Source organism: Saimiri boliviensis, chromosome 1 (assembly GCF_048565385.1).
Source record: "Saimiri boliviensis isolate mSaiBol1 chromosome 1, mSaiBol1.pri, whole genome shotgun sequence".
Classification (NCBI taxonomy): Eukaryota; Metazoa; Chordata; class Mammalia; order Primates; family Cebidae; genus Saimiri; species Saimiri boliviensis.
Window position 1 is genome coordinate 176,829,509 of NC_133449.1, and position 18,428 is coordinate 176,847,936.

Here is an 18,428-nt window from a genome sequence, read left to right on the forward strand (position 1 = left end):
GGGGAAACTGATACCTAGCAGAGATATGATTGGCTTTGCATTACATAGCTGGGCAGTAATAGAGGGAGAGCTGGACCCCAGACCAAAACTATGATGTCAGGACCATGCTGGCCCATTTACTGCTGTGTCTCTAGCAACTATTAATAATAGCACAGTGCCTGCACATAGGAGGGGTTCAATTGCAGGAAAATCCGTGGAAGGAAAAAACAAATGTAACCCCTCTTTCTTCATGTCAGCCTTCCATTATTCTTTCCCTTCTGATATTTAACTAACTTCATCCTCAGAAAATCCCCTCTGTCACCTCCCCCAGGCCAGGAGAAATTAAACAGAGGCATGGGCAGAACACTGTTCACCTAAGCTAGAAAGGCCCCTGGTGCCCACGCATCCAGAACAGGAGGCAGGTCCTCAGAAAGGCTCCTGGCCATTAGTCTGGCCTGGGTAGGGGCTCCCTCCTAAGTTTCCCACCAGACTGAGGCTACAGTATGACCATTTGGGGAGCCCTAGTTGTTACGAAGGTGTTTCCAGGTGTTTCCAGTTTATTCAGGAACCAAGACTGATCTCAAAAAGCTGTGAATGTTAAAGAGGGATTCAGAAAAGCCTGGGAGCCTCAGGCTTGGGGACGGGATCAGGAGGGAGAAATGTCTTGTTCTAAGGGAGAAGGGACACTCTGGGCCCAGCTAGGTCAGGTAGGCAAATGTCACTCGGGATTGCCCGCTCTATGCCCAGAATGTCTTAAGATTCTGTAGTTGTAAGAGGGAAGATTCAGAAAAGACGGAAAAAAAAACTTAGCTGTTTCACAGGTTGTTGGGTCTCAACCGCGGGGGATTTCACCCACTTTGCCCCAGGGACAGCTCTCCTGCTGTGGTGTACCGGCCCGCCTGGGCTCCACAAGCAATGGCCCTGGATACAGAGACCCCCACCCCACCCCGTGGGTCTGGAGAGCACAGCCTTGGGGAACCTGGCCCGGAAAGGAGCCTGGAGGAGACTAGAGGTGAAGAGAGGTTGTTACTTGCCGAGCTCCAAAATAGCCAGAGGCAGGAGCACTACGCCGGCCCTCCTCCCTCCGGGCCCTAGATGGCCCCACCGCTCCCGAGTCCTCGTGCCCCGCGTGCGCGCCCGCCTGCTCCGCGCACCTGCGGTGGCCGCCGCGCGGGTCTGACCGGCTGGGGGGGGGGGGGGGGGCGGGCGGCGCGCACAGGTGGCGGCGATTGGGCAGGCGGGGCCCGGAGGGTGACGTCACGGGCTCCGGTCCCGGCGGCAGAAATAGGGCAGCCGCGGCGGCGGTGGCACAGCAGCGGGCAACGGCGGCTCAGGGAACTGGAGCCTCAACAGCCTCCAGCGAGCCCGGGACCCGCCGACAGCCCGAGAGACCAGCCGAAGGACGCGGGGGCCAGGTCGCCGCAGCCGCCTCGGGGCGCTCCCTCCCTCCCGCCCGAGTCTAACCACCTGGTCTTCCCCTTGGCCCCAGCCGTCTCAGGTACGCGGGCGCAGCTCGGGAGCGGGCGTGGGGAGGGTGCCAAGCCGCTGGCGCTGCCACCGCCACCAGCCGGTCCCGCTGCGCCCAACTGGGGTCCCGGCGCCCGTAGCCCCGCATCTTGCTGCAGGGCCCGGCGCGGGCGCTTGCTTGTCTCACTGCCCGCGCCGGAAGAGTCAAGTTTGCCCGCCTGGCCGCGGGCAAGGGACTACCGGGCCAGGGCTCGGCAGGGCTACCCTGGTCGAGGCCAGGACTCGAGGTAGAGACTGGGGCGCCGAGGCTCGTGGCCGGGGTCTGCGGTGGGGAGAGGAGTGACCCGGTTGGCAAGCGGGGCGCCACGCAGAAGCGCTCGGGCCGAGCCCGCAGCTCGCGCCCGGCCCCGAAATCCTGCAGGCGCCGCTCTTGGGCTCAGCACCCAGAGCGGCCCCTCGGCCAGGACCCAGTGCCCTTGGCTCTGGGCTGAGGCGCGGGGCAGGCATTCTCAGCACCTCCTCCCAGCGGCTTTGCGGGGAAACTTGCGTTTCCTCGCTGCAGCCCAAAGGGCCAGCTGCGCCTCGCCTGGCCCGGGATACCCCGGGGTCCGCTGCTCGGGAGGCTGGGGAGGAGGGAATTCCGGCACGACCCGACTCCAGGCACCCGGCAGCGCTGCTCATGCGGAGCCGGCCGCTGCCCGGAGCGAGCGGCCCGGGGTACCCGCTGGAGGGTGTCTAGGGAGCAATGTGTTGGGGGCGTTTGGCGTTCGGGCTGTGGGGTTGGTCCTAAGAGAGCTGACACTGTGGATGATCTCCGCCCTCCTTGCGCCCGCAAAGCAAAGACGAGTTCTGAGTTTCGGGGGGGAGACCTGGACTAGGCAGGCACAGCACTCCGCTTTGGACGCGTGTCACCTCGAGTTTGGGGACGAGCACGGCGCGAGTCTTTCGGGTTCCCTGCAGCCAACAAAGCAGCGCCAACCTGAGGCCTGACACCTGAGGACTTCGCGCCCGCAACTCTTGCGGGAGCGGAAAGCCGCCGAGGCAGTGAGGTTTCCCGGTTTCCCGAGCGCGGCGAGCCTTCTGGAAGCGCAGCGAGTGCACTGGGAGTGCGCGGGGCGAAGGGGCGGGCAGGCCAGGTCGGCGTCGCGGCGGGAGAGCGGGTGCCGGGGCGCTGTCCAGCAGCAGTCCTCGCTCGAGGCCGCGGCCCCCGACACTGATGAATGGCGCGTCCACAGTCCGCCGCTCCCCTCTAGGTGTCGCTTCCGCCGAGCTTTCCGCAGGTGACAAATAGCGCCGGCAGCTTGGTCTGTTCCCTTCGTAAATTTGTTGCAAGCCTGTGCACCAGGAATTGTTCCAGATGGGGCCCCCGAGATACAAACATCCGTCCAGGTTCTCTGGGCCAAACGTAAACAGAATTTCAATAGGAGGTGGCGAGGTAACTGCCAGCCAAAATGTTCACCAGGCCTGTATCACAATCTGTGAGGGGAGAAGATGGATTCCGGAGTGACTAAGACTCTTCTTCAAAGTCCCAAGTTATTTTCCTACTGCCAAATTTAGGGGAAACCAGGGATGCTTTTTAACAGGGTCGTCTTAATCCTGGGGGCCGGGCGCCAGTTTCTGTGCCTGGCCCCCAGGACAGGCTCTGGGTCCGGGTCTGCTGAGGGGTTCACCTGGGAAGGGAATGGTCAGAGGCGTGAATGATGCGACTTCTGAGACTCCAGAGCCGTAGCAACTCTCGGGCAGTAGCTCAAGCCGGACCCTTGAGCAGATGCCCTACAGCGCACGTGTCTGCTTCCCATCTTAGCGTTGTAAGAAGGAGAAACTGCAGCATCACTAGACCGTTTCTGCCATACTCAGTTAAATGTTAGCTTTTTGCCTCCCATCCTAGGAAAAGAAGGCACTGCCCTCTCCCAAGACTTCAGGCTGAGCCAAAGTTCACACAGAAAATAGTCCACTTTGATGAAATGTATTAAAATTGCTCGTTAGAGTTGCCCTAGTGCTTTTTTATCTCTTACTATTTTATGATCATCCTCAATTTTTGTTGATTCCAGGAAAGCTCTTTTTCTTCCGGAAAGGGGACAGCTTGTTTTTCTGGGTACTGGGAGAACTTTCATCCTTTTGGTTCTGCCCTGGAGATGACTGAAGGAAGAGGAGGTTGGATTTTTCCAGCATGACCAGTCAGTCACCGAGGACTTTTTTCCTTTTACTAAGGGCTGTAAAATTGTTTAAATGTGACCTTCATGTTATGATCCTTTGTTTGGCTTAACACTATATTCAGAGACTGGCATTGAATAGTCATTATTTGGTAAAACTACCTTAATTCCTACCTTGCCTTGTTTGAGTGTTTCTCTGTAAATTCAACCTCTTGAGTTGCTTATATGTGGTCAATTGTGTGCTTCCTGGCTTAATTCAATTAGATATTTCAAGAGCACATCTTTCTCTACATTTTCTGTCTCTTAAAGAACTTCAAATAAAATACAACTGCAGTCAAGAGAATGTGGTACTTAGGAGGTATAACCTGAAGGTTGGAACAATAAAGGTTATTGGAAGTCACATGTGTGTCTGTGTTAAACTTCATGGTAAATAGGAATATCATAGATTTATACATGGCACGTAGAATAATTTAGGCATCTAATTTATCAAATGCTGGGGAAGAATTAACTAATGATATAGAGTAGATAATTAATAGGAAATGCAATTTTACTTCATTATGGTTTGCTGCAAGGTTAGCTTGCTATATTTCCATGCCTAATTTCCCTGGGTTGATAATTTAGGGACTGTCTTAGGAAATCTGTGCCACTTTCTTTTTTTCTAAAACACTCACAAATCAACACTAGGGACCTAAGCCTTTCAGAAGATCCCATACAGCTTCATGATTTGAAGTTGAAGTTGATGTGGCTTTTTTTTTTTCCTTTTAAATTTGAGCAGGCATGCAGAAGAGAATTCCAGGGTTTGGTGGTTGCAGTTGATTTTTCTATGCGGATTGCCAACATGCCATGTAGAAAATGCTACACACCTACAGTGTGCATAGGGCAGATACTTTTTCATTTGGAAAGATTGACAATGCAGATGATTCTGGGCCACAAACCTGACGTTCTCTTCAAGGCAATTTCTGGTCCTGTTGGTTACAAAGAGAAGCCATTTCTGTATGGCTAATCCTTAATGGCTAGTTTAGTAAAGTTAGCGAGTTCTGGGAGAGAGGCTAAGAGAGAGAATAATGGATGAACAATGCCACCGAAACTCTGGGGGCCAGAATTCCCACTCTTCCCAACAGCGCTGGTTCCTATAATAGAAAGAGAAGTTTGTATTCAACTCATTGCCAGTTTAATGGCATTGTTTCTCTTTGTCCTGTGAACTTGGTCAGTAAAGACAGCTTACATGCCTGTGTGTGTTCTCCGGGTGGAGAAGATTTTGGAATTTTCCATATGAAGACCTATTTCTCTTTAACAATTTGTATTCCTATGTCATGCTTTTTCAACTTTCTTCAAAAAGCAAGCCAGCATTTGGAATGTTACTTCATACCAAACTGTAGTACCTCTATAATTCTAAATACAGATAAATAATAGCACAGATATCAGCTTATTTTAGAACACCTGAAAATCGAGTGGTTTTCACAAGGATCTAGTGGCGGTCCCCCAGCATTGAGAAAATCAGAATCTGCCTCTCTAAACAGAGAATGCAAAATTCTACTCTAGATGTAAGTGTGCGATAATATAAGGAACCAAACAGTTGCCCTGGGGGTGGGATGCCTGGGTTCTAGTGTAGGCCTGGCCGCTGATTTCTGCTCGAACTTTGGATGGATTCCTCCACCTTCTGGTCCTCTGGTATCCTATCTGTGCAGCAGCCAGTTTAGCACCTGGTTCTCCTGACTGGGTGAATCTGGAACCTCAGGTAGGAAACCACAGGGGAAGCAATGAAATACCTCCTTTCCAAACAAGATGGCTTAAGTATCAAGTCAGTGTACTTTATGACTTGTTTGGAAGAAAAAGTATCTCAGCTGTTTATATGTGGGCAGTCCCAGATAGCTATATAATTAATACTTATGATTAGCAAGGATTGAATGAAACTTATTAATCTTAACTGAGCTCAAAAGGAGCTCTAGGTTAAAAAGGGGGATTTGTGACCTTATGGATGGCATCTTCCCAATTCTATAATGGGGATATTCTTGCATTCACCTCTGTCTGAAGGCTGGTAGCGCTATTTGATTTGAGAAGTAATTAATGTGTTAACAGATTCAGTTCTCCAAAGTGACTAGCCTTATCATGCTGGTGCTGTCCATGAGCTGAGGGGCACCTGCCAGAGATTCTGTGCATCTTTTCATGGTCGGTCTCTCTCCCTCCCTCCTTCCCTCCCTCCCTTCCTTCCACCATGTTTTCTCTTGGTCCATACATAGAGCAGCAATGAGGACTGAGAAGAGTCTGCCGAGGGGCCCCCATCCCAGTGTGGAAATTAAGGGCGAGCAGCTTGGTTCTTTCCCCCTTGGTCGGAGCCATGAGGAGGAGGGCAGCTCTCGGCAGCTTTCAGAGGAAAAGAGAGTCTTGGGGCCAGGGCCTCCTATTTTATTGCCTCTAGATTTTCCTCATTATACTAAAGACAGTTGTTTATCAAAACAAAACCTTGGTAAATGTTGACAGGCCACAGAAGGTAGGAGTTATGAGAATAGGTGTCATGGGTCTGTGTGCCTGCCTTGGAATTTCAGTTTTGCCACTGGTTTGCCACATGGCCTTAGCAGAGTCCTTAACCTTTCTGTGACCCTATCTCCTCTGTCATCTGATTGTGGGATAATCATTGCCACCATCATAGAGTAGAAAAAGGAGGGTTATGAGTTAATACCTGCAAAGTGTTTAGAACAGTACCTGACATGTCGTAATTGCTATATAAGTCTCTATTTGGTTACTAGACAGATAATCAAAATTGATTTAGACCCAATATTAATTCTTTTTTATGAAGTGAACTGTCATAAAACTTGAGCTGTAAATTTCCAGGCTGTTGGTGCTGTAGACGTAATGAATTGTCAATCACTACAAGTATAAAATGACATCTAAAACACATCCACAGTGCAAATGAAATCAGAGTTAGTGGTAGACAGACCGAGCTAAACTTTACAAACAAGCTCCCCAGGAGTATTTCTACTAAACTATTGGCCTGGTTCATGTGTTTTCCTGTTTCCAAATAAAATCTTACAGGAAATGTAAACACAAACGAGATAAAACTAGAGGCAACTCCAGGCCGAGCTCCATGCTTGGATCTTGGGGCTCCGGAAACACAACTCAGAAACCAGCAGTCTTGGTGCATCTTTTTATGAACTGATTTGGTGCTTGCCAAAATCACAGTTGAAATGAATAGATTTTATTTTAATGCTACCCATTAGCACCAAAACGTAAAACATAATTGGTCTTAGATTACAAAGCAGATTAAAAGTTAAATACCATATTTTGTGGCTTGTATATTTCATAACTCCAGGAGTTGATATCTGCACATTAACTAGAATAAATTAGGATTATCTTGCTGTTTTTAGTTTATGTGAGCTAGGAGGCATGGAAAGGGAGAAAGGTAGACCTCACTCTGTGTGCTTACTCTTGTGAGCAATGTTTGATAGTACATAAATAGGAAAAAATTAATGAGAGTAAGAAGCAATATCTTTCTGGTTCTAGCTTAAATTCCTATAGCTGGCTGTGAAAAATTCCAAAAATCCACTAGCTGCTTTCTGCAGTCTCTGGAAACTAGCTCTGTATCCAGAAGAGGATCACTTACGGAGAATAGGGAGTTACCTTATTTATTTTTAGAAAAACGGGTTGCAGTTAGGGGAAGACATTTTTATTCTCTCTTAGTGCTGAACACGATTTTTTTTTTTCCTGCTCTTCCTTCCTGTAAGATTTCACACATCCTAGCTGGAGCACTGGATTAGGAGTGCAGAGGCGACTGGGGAGGGATGCCATAACTGCTGCGGTCCTCACCGTCCTCTCCTGGGTGGCAGCTGAAGCGACACTATTCCACTCAACTCTGCCTTCCTCAGAGGGTCGGGCGGGTGCTGGTGGCAAGACTGTAACCTTCAGATTATATTTACTGGCTACCCAGACTCTTTCCCTAGTAGCTCAGCTTTGTCAACAAATGTCAAAGATGAGTGACCGAAGAAATAGACATAGGAGTGGGAGCCTATGGACTCTTTTTAAAACAAGCAGATACCTTCTCTTCAAAGATGGTCATACTTATAACCTTGCCTTTTTATAGGCCAGTGTTACGGGCCCACAATTTTGAGTCTGACTTCTCCTCCCTGTGGGCATTTCTGTCTCAAGCTGGAGACATAAAGCAAATGTGGAGAGGCAGCTCTCTTTGGATGTGGATGACAGCCAAACAAAACCTGGAATGTGGCAGGAGTGTCACTGTTAGACAGCCCTGGCCTCAGCACTAGTGACTGCAACAACTTCCACCCCATTGTCTAAAGTAGAGAGGCTCCAAAGCTGTTGACTGTGGGAGTGAGCTGGAGCTGGGATGGACTGCCCGGTCCCTCAAGCACCCAGTTCTTCCTGACTTGGCTGTCTGCTCTAGACCAGCCCTAGGCCAGTTCATGCCAGGTGCTGGCCTCCAGGGAGCTCCAGTACTTTTATCTCACCAGCCTAGATCAGGATGCAGTGTGGACCTTATGTGATTCAGCACTAAATTGTGTGGTACAAGCAGAAATCAGTAACCCCTAAAATTTCCTTGAGTAAGAGTTCTGAGTACTGCCTAATAAGTTGTGTCTGGTTATGTTCCCTAATCAGAATACTGAAATGATGGTTAGACTCCATTCACAGTGGAAGACTTTTTCCAAACGAGTGCAGCTTACTAGACAAGTAAAATTGTCTGTGTCCTCATTTCCTAAGCACAATGCTTAGCACATGATTCGGACTCGGATATTTGTTGTAGCTGATCCTTAGTTTCTTCATCCATGTAATTATGTGATTACCTTGAATTGCCCACTTCTTGCCTTTTAGGACTGTATACAATAATGCTATCAAGTGAGCTTCAGGAAACACCTTAAAGGTTATTGAAATTCCATTATCATTGAATGCTTAGATTCTGCTGCAAAAATGGTTGGTCTTGAAACTAAGTTATTAGACCTTATGATGCCATTTTGAAGCTCACTGTATTGTAAACTGAGACGTCAGCTGCAAACGAGGTGCCAGAGATATAACGTAATTCTTAATCATCATTTCTTTTATTTGAGACAGAGTCTCACTCTGTTGCCCAGGCTGAAGGGCAGTGGCGTAATCTTGGCTCTCTGCAACCTCCTGAGTTCAAGCAACTCTCCTGTCCCAGCCTCCCGAGTAGCTGGGATTATTACTCCGGAGCCAGCCATCATGCCTAGCTGATTTTTGTATTTTTAGTAGAGATGGGTTTTCACCAGGTTGGACAGGCTGGTCTCAAACTCCTGACCTCAAGTGATCCGCCTGCCTTGGCCTCCCAAAGTGCTGGGATTATAGGCGTGAGCCACCGCACCCAGCCATAATCATCATTTCTGCAGCACTAATTGTGTGCCCAGTCTCAGGTGCTTTCTCAGAAAACTGAGGTGTGGATGGATATATGGCAACCTAATAGAGGTGACCCAGTTGCCTCACCTTGGTTTGTTCTTATAGATGTAATTGTAGGTGGCATTTCAAATGGGTTTCCACATAAGAGATAGCATTTATAGAGTTCTTACTCTATGCCTGACACTGACTCCTTCAATCCTCAAAAAAGCCTTTTGCTGTATATATTATTGCCATTTTAGAAATAAGTAAACTAAGGCCCAGAAGTCACGTAACTTCTCCAAGGTAGAACAGAAGTTTGGTGCCAGAATTTAAACCCAGGTTATCTGATTCTGGGGAACACATACTAACTCACCATGACTTACTATGTCCATCTCGCAATGTTTTATTCCCAGCATTTGTCATTTCTTCAGCAGGCTCAACAAAATGAAACCAGGAGGCTTTTGGCTGCATCTCACACTGCTTGGAGCTTCGCTGCCAGCTGCGCTGGGATGGACCGACGCAGGAACCAGCAGAGGCCCTGACGTGGGTGTCGGAGAGTCACAGGCAGAGGTATAGTCACATCCCAACTGACATGACATTTCAAACTAATTGCTTTCGGATGTTACAGTATCTGATTTCCCCTCCACCTTTAGTTTAGATCAATTAGATCATAAGTGAATTGAAATTGCACTCCCTTTTTGGTGGGGGACGGAAGAAGGCAACGTGTGTGGATACGGACAAGAGTTTGATAACACAACATGAGTAATAGCTCTGAAACCTTTCAGATGCTGAAAATGTATTCCGAAACCAAACTTGAGTTGCCTGGTTAGTTTCTACAAAGACCCTCAAGAGAATGGCCTTTCTGTATATTTAATAAAACTCTGAAAATGCAGACTAATTGCTGGAGCACACCCATGTGAATTAATGAAGTATTTTTAATTATAAAATATACTTGAAAAGAAATGGACTACTTTTCAGGTATATAGATAAAAAACACCAGGCTGAGAAAGACCTGGCAAGTGGAGGTCCTAAGGGAGAGTGCTTTAATGAACAGATAAGAATGATTAATGGCATGTTAGGTATATAGAAATGCTTCTAAAGTGCTTGAAAATCTTGTTCTCAAATACCTCCCTGGAGAGTCCGGATGTTCTGCTAATTGCTTGGTGAACCCTGGTCTTAAGTAGTAAAGAGCATTCATAAGCTGCAACCTGGCCCAGCCCAAAGTAGTAGGTCCCATGAGTTTGGGGTTCCTGGACAGTGTGTAATTTTTTCTGCAGAAAATACCTTCTGTGTGCTGAACCTTAAGAAATGACTACATCCTACCGTTAAAACCACCTGGGATTTTCTCTGTGCTGTAATGAATATTAATTCCTATTACGGAGCTTTTCAGGGTGCTTTTCTGCCCATTGTCTTCCTTGATGCCTGCCGCTCTCTTTCTCTCTGTTCCTGTTTCCTGTCCTGTGGAATGAGAAATAAAAATTAACTCAAAAAGTCAACATTCCCAGAGAGTGAATAAGATTACTCTGTGTAGGGTAGGATTAATGCATTATTTGATCAAAAGACATGATTTCTCTTCCATTATTACCTAATTGTAATGCAATCCCAAACCTACAAGCCTTAATCTTTGGGGAGCTTCAGAAGTAATTTAATGTACACTTTTCCTGCTGAAGTTAGTGTGCCTTGCTTTTGTGGTAAGCAGATTATTAAATAGAAACGTTATCTCTGCCATCTAAATCCATGAAGGACGCAACTTAATGCTCTTTTGAAAGAGTCTGGAGGCTGGCTTGCTGGTGAGAACAGCATTTCCCTAATGGGAACAGCTTTATCAGTATACTCATATCCATACGAAGGAAAAATGATCACTTAAATCCTACACATATATTGTTGAATATTTAATAGCATAGCAAATAGGCAAACACATAGGTATGCTTAGTCTTCTTACTATTGGGGCTCATCCGCCCACTGTTTTAAACCACTTATTTCAAATAAAAGTGTGAAGTTAATTAAGGTGAGATTTAGCTGGAGGTAAATTGAAGGTAAGTTGATATCAACCCAGGGCCTCTTTGTCTTAGCTGTTAACACCCCAATTCTTTGTGTGCCAACAAGAAGGAGCAGATGCTGGTTCTTGGGAGGAAATAAGGCTTTTTGGGGGTTGTTATTTTGCTCCCCTGCAATCCCAGCTCTCAGGTAGTTTTTGTCTTCCAAGTCCAGGAATGTTGCTGCTTCAGGAAAGGGAATTGATGACTGTGTTCAGGCATCCCCAAACTTTTTACACAGGGGGCCAGTTCACTGTCCCTCAGACCGTTGGAGGGCCGCCACATACTGTGCTCCTCTCACTGACCACCAATGAAAGAGGTGCCCCTTCCTGAAGTGGGGCGGGGGGCCGGATAAATGGCCTCAGGGGGTCGCATGCGGCCCTCGGGCCGTAGTTTGGGGACGCCTGGCTGTAGATTCTGCGCCACAGGAACTACTGCCCTATTGATCATATATATATTTTTTGCTATAGCTTTTATTTTTGCCGTATTATAACTTCTACTCATTGAGAGTAATTAAATGAGACGACGATAATGGGAATGGGCCTGCAGCATAGGATGGCCTATGTTAAATGTTTAGCTGCAGAGAACAGAACACTGTCAGGGGCGGTGGCTCACGCTTGTAATCTAAGTTCTTTGAGAGGCCAAGGCAGGCAGATCAGTTGAGCTCAGGAGTTCAAGACCAGCCTGGGCAACACAGCAAAACCCCATCTCCACTAAAAATACAAAAATTAGCTGGGCATGGTGGGTGCGCTCCTGTAGTCCCAGCTACTTGGAAGGCTGAGGTGGGAGGATCGCCTGAACCTGGGGAAGTCAAGGCTACAACAAGCCATGATTGCACCCCTGCACTCCAGCCTGGGTGACAGAGCGAGACCATGTCTGGAAAAAAAGAAAAAAAGCTAAAGAAAAAACCCAAAGAAAGAAAAACCCAGAGAGCGGAACACTGACTGTAACAGGTTTGTTTGCAGTCCTTGCTTGTGCTCCGTGCATCCCTCCATGGACCTCCACACCCCTGCTCACTAGGGGCTTCCTGCGGGGCGTGCTGTCTCTTCTTTCCACATCTGAATCTCCTCCTCCTTCAGGGCCCTGCTCTGGTTCTTACCTTTTCTTTAGAACCTTCTTTGACTACTCTTGGTCACCTCTGTTCTCTTTTTCTGAACTCTTACTCCTTCCTATCTCTTTTTTTTTCCTCTTTTATTTTTACGTTAGCATATGGTTAGAGCCTATCTTATTTATCTCCTCTTCCCCAGAGTGCCTAAAAATTTTACCATCAAAATAGAGGTTCAATGTGTTTTTAAGCCAATCGATATTTATGTGACATTTGGTCCTGGTCATAAAGTCACTCTGGTCCTTTCAAAATTCGGACCAGACCGTGAGGTATTTTAGCGCAGGGCATACCTTTCTGCACAGCAGGCTCACTCCCAGCGGGGTACCTTGATGGTTTCCCCAGCAAATCTGTGAGCAGCCTGCAGGCATCCTAATATCCTAATAACCAGGAAAGTCATTGCGCGTTATAGTTTCTGGGTAGTTTCTCATTTGAATTGTAGCTATTAATGTATCTATAATTCACAGCCTAAACCATATTAAACTCCTCTAGCAGTTTCCTCAGACAGTCTTATTTCCTGGAAGAATCAAAACCAACAGAGTTTCCTGAGACTCTAAATAAGTCAAAAATCTTTTTCAGGAACCAGATATTAAAACGTTTCTGTGTGTTTCTTCCTAATAGTAATACTTCATACAAATACTCATTGACTTCAGATTTTTAAAGTACTTAGAAAGTGTTAATAAGATTTGATTTACCTTTAAAGTTATTATACCAATTACTTGAATGACCTAAGGGTAAATAAAAATTAAATGACCAATGTGTGTGTGTGTGCATATTTTTAAAGCAATTACAGCAAGTGTTAAATTGTTGTTTTATGTACAAAGACTGCGGGGGAAATAGCTTCAAGGAGTTTACCGTTTTACAGACACAGATAAAAAGAAATACAGCTGGGTGGAGTGCCTCTCTCACAAGAGTGGAGTGGCAGAACGTGGCCTAGAATGCTAATGGAATTCTGAATTCAGAGGGAACAATTCTGAGAGGTACAATTTACTGAAATAATGAAATGTTGTTATATTCCCCCCTTTGTCCTACACAGATGCTCTTTGACTTATGATGGGGCTACATCCAAATAAACTCACTGTAAGTTGAAAATATCATAGGTCCAAAATGTATTTCATACACCTACCCTACCAAACATTATAGCATAGCCTGGCCTGCCTTCAGCATGCTCAGAACACTGACATTAGCCTAGAGTTGGGGCAAAATTATCTAACACGAAGCCTATTTTATAATAAAGCATTGAATATCGTATGTAATTTATTGAATACTGTACTGAAAGTGACAAACAGAAGGGTTGTATCGGCACTTAAAAGTATGGTTTCTATGAATGTGTATCATTTTCATACTACTGTCATGTTGAAATATCCTAAGTCAAACCACACCTAAGTTAGGGACTGTCTGTACTCTGGCCTAAATAAATATAGTAGTAAAATCAGTATTGGTTGGGTTTTATATTTGGGGAAACCAAGGAACAAGGAAAGGGTGAGAAGTGATATCGTAGCAGCCTCCAGAGAGCTGATCTGCTTTTGAGAGATAGGCATTTGTGGGAGCCCCCACTTTTGGGGCCTGGGTGCTACAGTGGGAGCCCCCCACTTTTGTGGCCTGACTGCTCTGGTGGGAGCCACCCCACTTTTGGGGCCTGAGTGCTGTGTTCCAGCACCAGCATATCACCCATTCGCTGGGCTCTGGGATTGAATGGTGGCTGTTACACGGCCTTATATATCTTTCATGCATTTTACTGAACTCTCTCTAAATGACTCTTACCTATGGTATATACATCATGTACTGTGTACCTGTGAGTGTTCATACTGATTCCTTCTTAAACTGTCACCTCATATGCCTCAGTGCTTATAGACCAGAGATAGGTTTTGAGCTCAGACACCATGGGTTTTCAATATTGGCAAATTCTCTCAAAGTAAAGTCTTTGCAGAAGAAATATGTGATGATTCCCTGCCTTCAGGTGTCAGCCTAAGACCGCATTGATCCTACCCTGACTGACCAAACCCTTCCCCTTGCTCCAAGTGTTGGCCCCAGACCCAGACAGCAGGTGTGGCACTCCTGTGCCTGCGAGGACATCAAATGGCAGAGTCCCTAAATGCTCCGTTGCTTCTGTCTGTCTTGGTTGGGCATTCAGTAGTACTTGGCCTGCTAAGACTGGGCATTAAAATTTTCCAAAACCCTTTCACTGTTCTTATGTATTCATTGTCTTTACACTAGTGCCCCTTACCCCCAGCCACCCTTTCTGATAAAGTTCTCCCCACCACCCACACCCCTGACTGTGCTCTTTGATTGATTACTGGGGAAGAACAGCTGATCTAATAGGGCTTTAGATCTGCCCATTGGTATCTCTACTCACCCTGGCCCTCAGCTGGTTTGTGGGCATCAATAAAAAAGTCCCTCTTCCCTGTGAACCAATGGGGGTCCAGGCTGGATGTTCGCATTTTCTTCAGCCTCGCCTGCAGTACAGGCTTGCCAGTGTCTCTCGTGCCTTTTCTGCCTCATCACCCTTGGGATACTCACCATTGCAAACTCTAGCATTTTACTTGCTTTCAAAGAAAATGAGACCCTGGGCAAGGTCTCTCAGCAAGAGGTGGGAATGGTCTTCTCCCCAGGGCCCTGGAGCCCTGAGATAACTGAATCCCTTTCAAAAGGATTCAGAACTTCCCCTGCAGGTGTGGTGCTGGCTGAAGTGGTGGCCGCTTCTCTGGGTCCCCAACACTTAGCCAGAGTTTTCTGATGATGATTCAGAATCAGAGGATGTAGATATTAGTTTTTCAGGTAAAAGGAGGAGGGTACAAGCTCCCGCCTGTAGACGTTATCAGTACATTCATAATTTTCAAGGCAAACGATGGTGGCAGGACCTACCAAGGTTTCAGGGGCATCGGGATGAGCCTATTCCCATTTATAGAATGGAGTGTGCTGTACCCTGCTCCAGCACCTCTTGAGATGCAATGTGCTTGTGAATGGTCTGGGATATTATTAAAATGCAGATTCTGATTTAGCAAACCTGAGGTGGGTCCTGAGATTCTGAGCTCCAGGTGATGCTAATACTTCAGATCCTGGGGGACACTGGGCAGAAAAGCCCTAGAGGAGCCCCCCTGCCTCCCCTAATGCATACACACAAGAAGAAGAATCCCAGTTGGATTGACCCTGGCCTGTTTTTTGGTTCTTGCTGACATGATGCTGCTGACTGCAGTCAGGAAAAGGAGATAAATGGGCAGGCTGTAGTCATGCTGATAAACAGCTTGATGAGACTAGCTTAGGGGGCAGGTCGGTGAAAGGAAAGATGAACTTAAACTACCTGGGTTCTAGGGTCATTTTCACCTGTTTTCAAGCAGCTGCACAGGTAACCCTCACTCTCAAAACCCATGGTTTCCCCTGGTTTGTCTGCAGGTGGTTTTAAATCTTGAGAGAGGTGATTTTAAATGCTGAGGCTTAGCCCACACCCCCTGCTCCAAGGACCAAAAACGCACACTCACCCCCTTACCACCACCATGGCTCCTGTACTGGTGTCCTGCCCCGTCTCTGTCCCCAGGGCCAGCTAGCCTGCTTTGGGGATGAGCATGGCTGTGTTGGTGCGCTGTTTTGGAGTCTTGTTTTTGTCTGTCCTTGAGCAGGGGAAGTCACCGTCTTTGTTCTCTGTGTCCTCTCCACCGCTTCCAGCCAGCCCTTCCACCCTGTACCAGTGAGTGCACTATGTGCCTCTTTAGCATTTTGAGATCATAGTTGACAGAATTTTAATTGGCCCTGAAAAGTTCTGTGACCCAGGAAAATGAGCATTTATGAGTTCACAGAAAACCATTATTTTTCTTCCTCTTAATTTAGCATTTACTCATCTAACTACTTTATTTATGCCTCTGTTGCTAAATAATCTCTACTCCTCTAGGAAACTTCCCACCCTTGTAATCAGGACATCAGGCCATGCATTGTAAATGGGGATCCAATTTCCATTTTGGGGGGAGTTGGCAGCACAGATATGCCAAGTCCCAATCATCTGCTTGATTTATTCCCTATGCCTCGTGGGTTATTGCTCTTGCTTCCCATTTGGATGGAAGTAAATGTCATACTTGTGTCAGTCAGGCTCTAACAAGGCCCACATGAGCGGGCCCTACTCTTCGGTCTTGCCAAGTCAGAGCCGTTGTCCTTCTGCCTCCACAGCTGTGGTCTCTTCCACTGGCTCCCGGGCTTTGTCTTGTCACCAGCCACCTGGGAGGTGGAACATACTAGATCTAGACATGGAGGATGTGGGAGTATCTGGGCCCGGTGCTCTGAGCAGGTGACACCAAGGACACTGTGGTGGGTGCGGGCACATTGGTGTTGCAGGGAAGAGGTGTGCCCAGGTGACTGAGAAGCCGTCTGTCTATCAGCTTTTCCTCTCTCTTGATGGGTAGCTATTCTTTGGGGGAATTCCCTTGAGTTAGGAAGATGTGGAACAAGAGAAACCCAATCTCTTTCCTTTTAATAAAAATCATCCTTGTTTTACTCCTGCCAGGAATGTGTGCCCTTGGCAGAGGTGAAGAATGAGTGTGAGTGGCCTGCAGGGCTGGGGTCTTCCCTCCATCACAGGGTGAATTGCAGCTTGATCTTGCACGGGGGTTGGAGTGGGGAGAGCTGATGCTGGTGTTGGTCAGGAGACCCTGAGAGAACTGTCTTTCCCTGGTCGGTAGGACCGGGCTAAGGCTGCGCCTGTCAGCGTGCTTGGTGCTGCATCTAGACACTGAGCCCGTGGCTTTTTCTCTTCTGTTCCAAGTGGGCCTCGGCTTTCTGGAGGGCTTAGCTGGAGACAGAAGCTGCTACTGCTGCTTTTATTAAAATACTTTGAAGTTTAAGGTTTTGTGTTATTTGGAATCTAGATTGAAAACTGTGTGTGTGTGTGTGTGTGTGTGTGTGTGTGTGTGTGTGTGTGTGTTTAAGGATTGAGAAGGGAAGTCATATTCTATATCTTGCAAAAGTCCTTTCCAGGGAATCAGTGCGAACACCAGCCAGCCCATGACACAGCTGACAGCACCTCTGCACCTGTGAGGGAGTTGGCCTAGCCTCAGAGGCGACACACGTCCGCAGCACAACCCAGGCTTCAGCCCCAGCCAGGGCCCTGGGCCTCTGAAGCATGGCCTGCTTTTCAGAGGATGCCTCTTCTGCTCGGGCTGAAAGTCCTCAGTGCTTCTGGTGGCCTGCTTGGCTAGTGGTGGGGCAAGCTCCCAGCGTAGGCAGGCTCCTGGGAGAAATGACTGTTCTCCTCACCTGCCACGGAACCCTGTTAACTCACCCTGTGTGTTTTATGTTGCCACTGTCTCCCCCAGGATATTTGTTGTTTTAAAAGCCCCCAGTTGGTTTTTCCTATTGGGGCTGGATCACTTATTTGCCGGCCGCCTGTCTGTGCCGCTACCTAAGGCATCCCCAGTCCTGCCTTTGCCTCAAGGGCACCCTCAACTCACAGGGCCCAGGGGCTAAAATCTGTTTGTTCCCTTGGCAGCGTGGAGCTAAGGGAATCACCCTCTCTAGGCTTTAGGTTCGCCATGAGTGAAATGCGGGTGATAACGGTACTGTTTTCTGGGTTGTCACGAGGACTAAGATGGTGCGTGGGGTGCCCGGCACAGATCGCCTCCAGAGAACACAGCATTTGGAGCTGTGGTTTTGTGTTTGTCATCCCAGAACCTCAGTCAGTGCCTGTCAAGAAGCCCACGTGGCCTTCTTGAGCCACAGCCTGAGGTGTCAACATCAGCTTGTTGGCAACTGCTGCCATAGCCAGCAGTTCTTGTTGCTGCTGGCTATGGCCACATGCCATGTAGCAAGGCAGCCCTTGGGGTAGGAGGATCCTCTTTCCAGTGGAGTGGTAAATATCCTGGGACTGGGACCTGTATCCCCAGTGTCCAGAAAGCCTGGCACATAGCAGAATATTCAGAAATTTGTTGAATAAGTGATCAAGTCAGCCATCTTTTACTATTCATTTTGTCATCATATGGGGTTTAGACAAGGTGTCTTGAGTTTCTGGACTCCTTACTTAAGAAATACCAGGAGATAGTCACTGGACTGCCTTTGGCTTCTTTTAATAGAATCCCATCAGTTTTGAATCTTCTGAATTTTCTTCTTGAACCAGGAGAGGCTTCAGCGAGTCCTATGGGCTATGTGTAGGGATAGGGTGGGACCCTGACTCAGTTGCAATCCCCTTCCTAAAATGGCTTTGAGGGCCTGCTTGGCACTGGCTGTTTCTTCTCCAGAGGTCGGCATCACTGTGGCAGGCAGCCAGACCCTTGCCAAAACCATGAACCTAGAGAGTGAAATGTAAAGTCAAATAAATGCAGGATCCTTTGTTTGTGCTTAGAATTTTCAGGGTCAGTAGAAATATGTCTGTGG

General features: G+C 47.5%; 1 protein-coding gene across 4 annotated transcripts in view; it reads left to right on the top strand.

Annotated features, from left to right (window-relative positions):
• The first annotated feature begins 1,208 nt into the window (after window positions 1-1,208).
• The window catches only part of FSTL4 (follistatin like 4), a 431,619-nt gene continuing 414,399 nt past the window's right edge, over window positions 1,209-18,428 (top strand). For 3 of the 4 annotated variants that reach the window (XM_039471889.2, XM_074381541.1, XM_074381540.1), the window contains exons 1-2: window positions 1,209-1,477; window positions 9,371-9,506. In XM_039471889.2, coding sequence (XP_039327823.2) covers window positions 9,381-9,506 — 126 coding nt within the window. In that variant the 5' untranslated portion in view covers window positions 1,209-1,477; window positions 9,371-9,380. Of the gene's footprint in view, window positions 1,478-9,367; window positions 9,507-18,428 lie in introns of all 4 variants that reach the window. The other variant, XM_074381537.1, reaches the window with a different exon arrangement.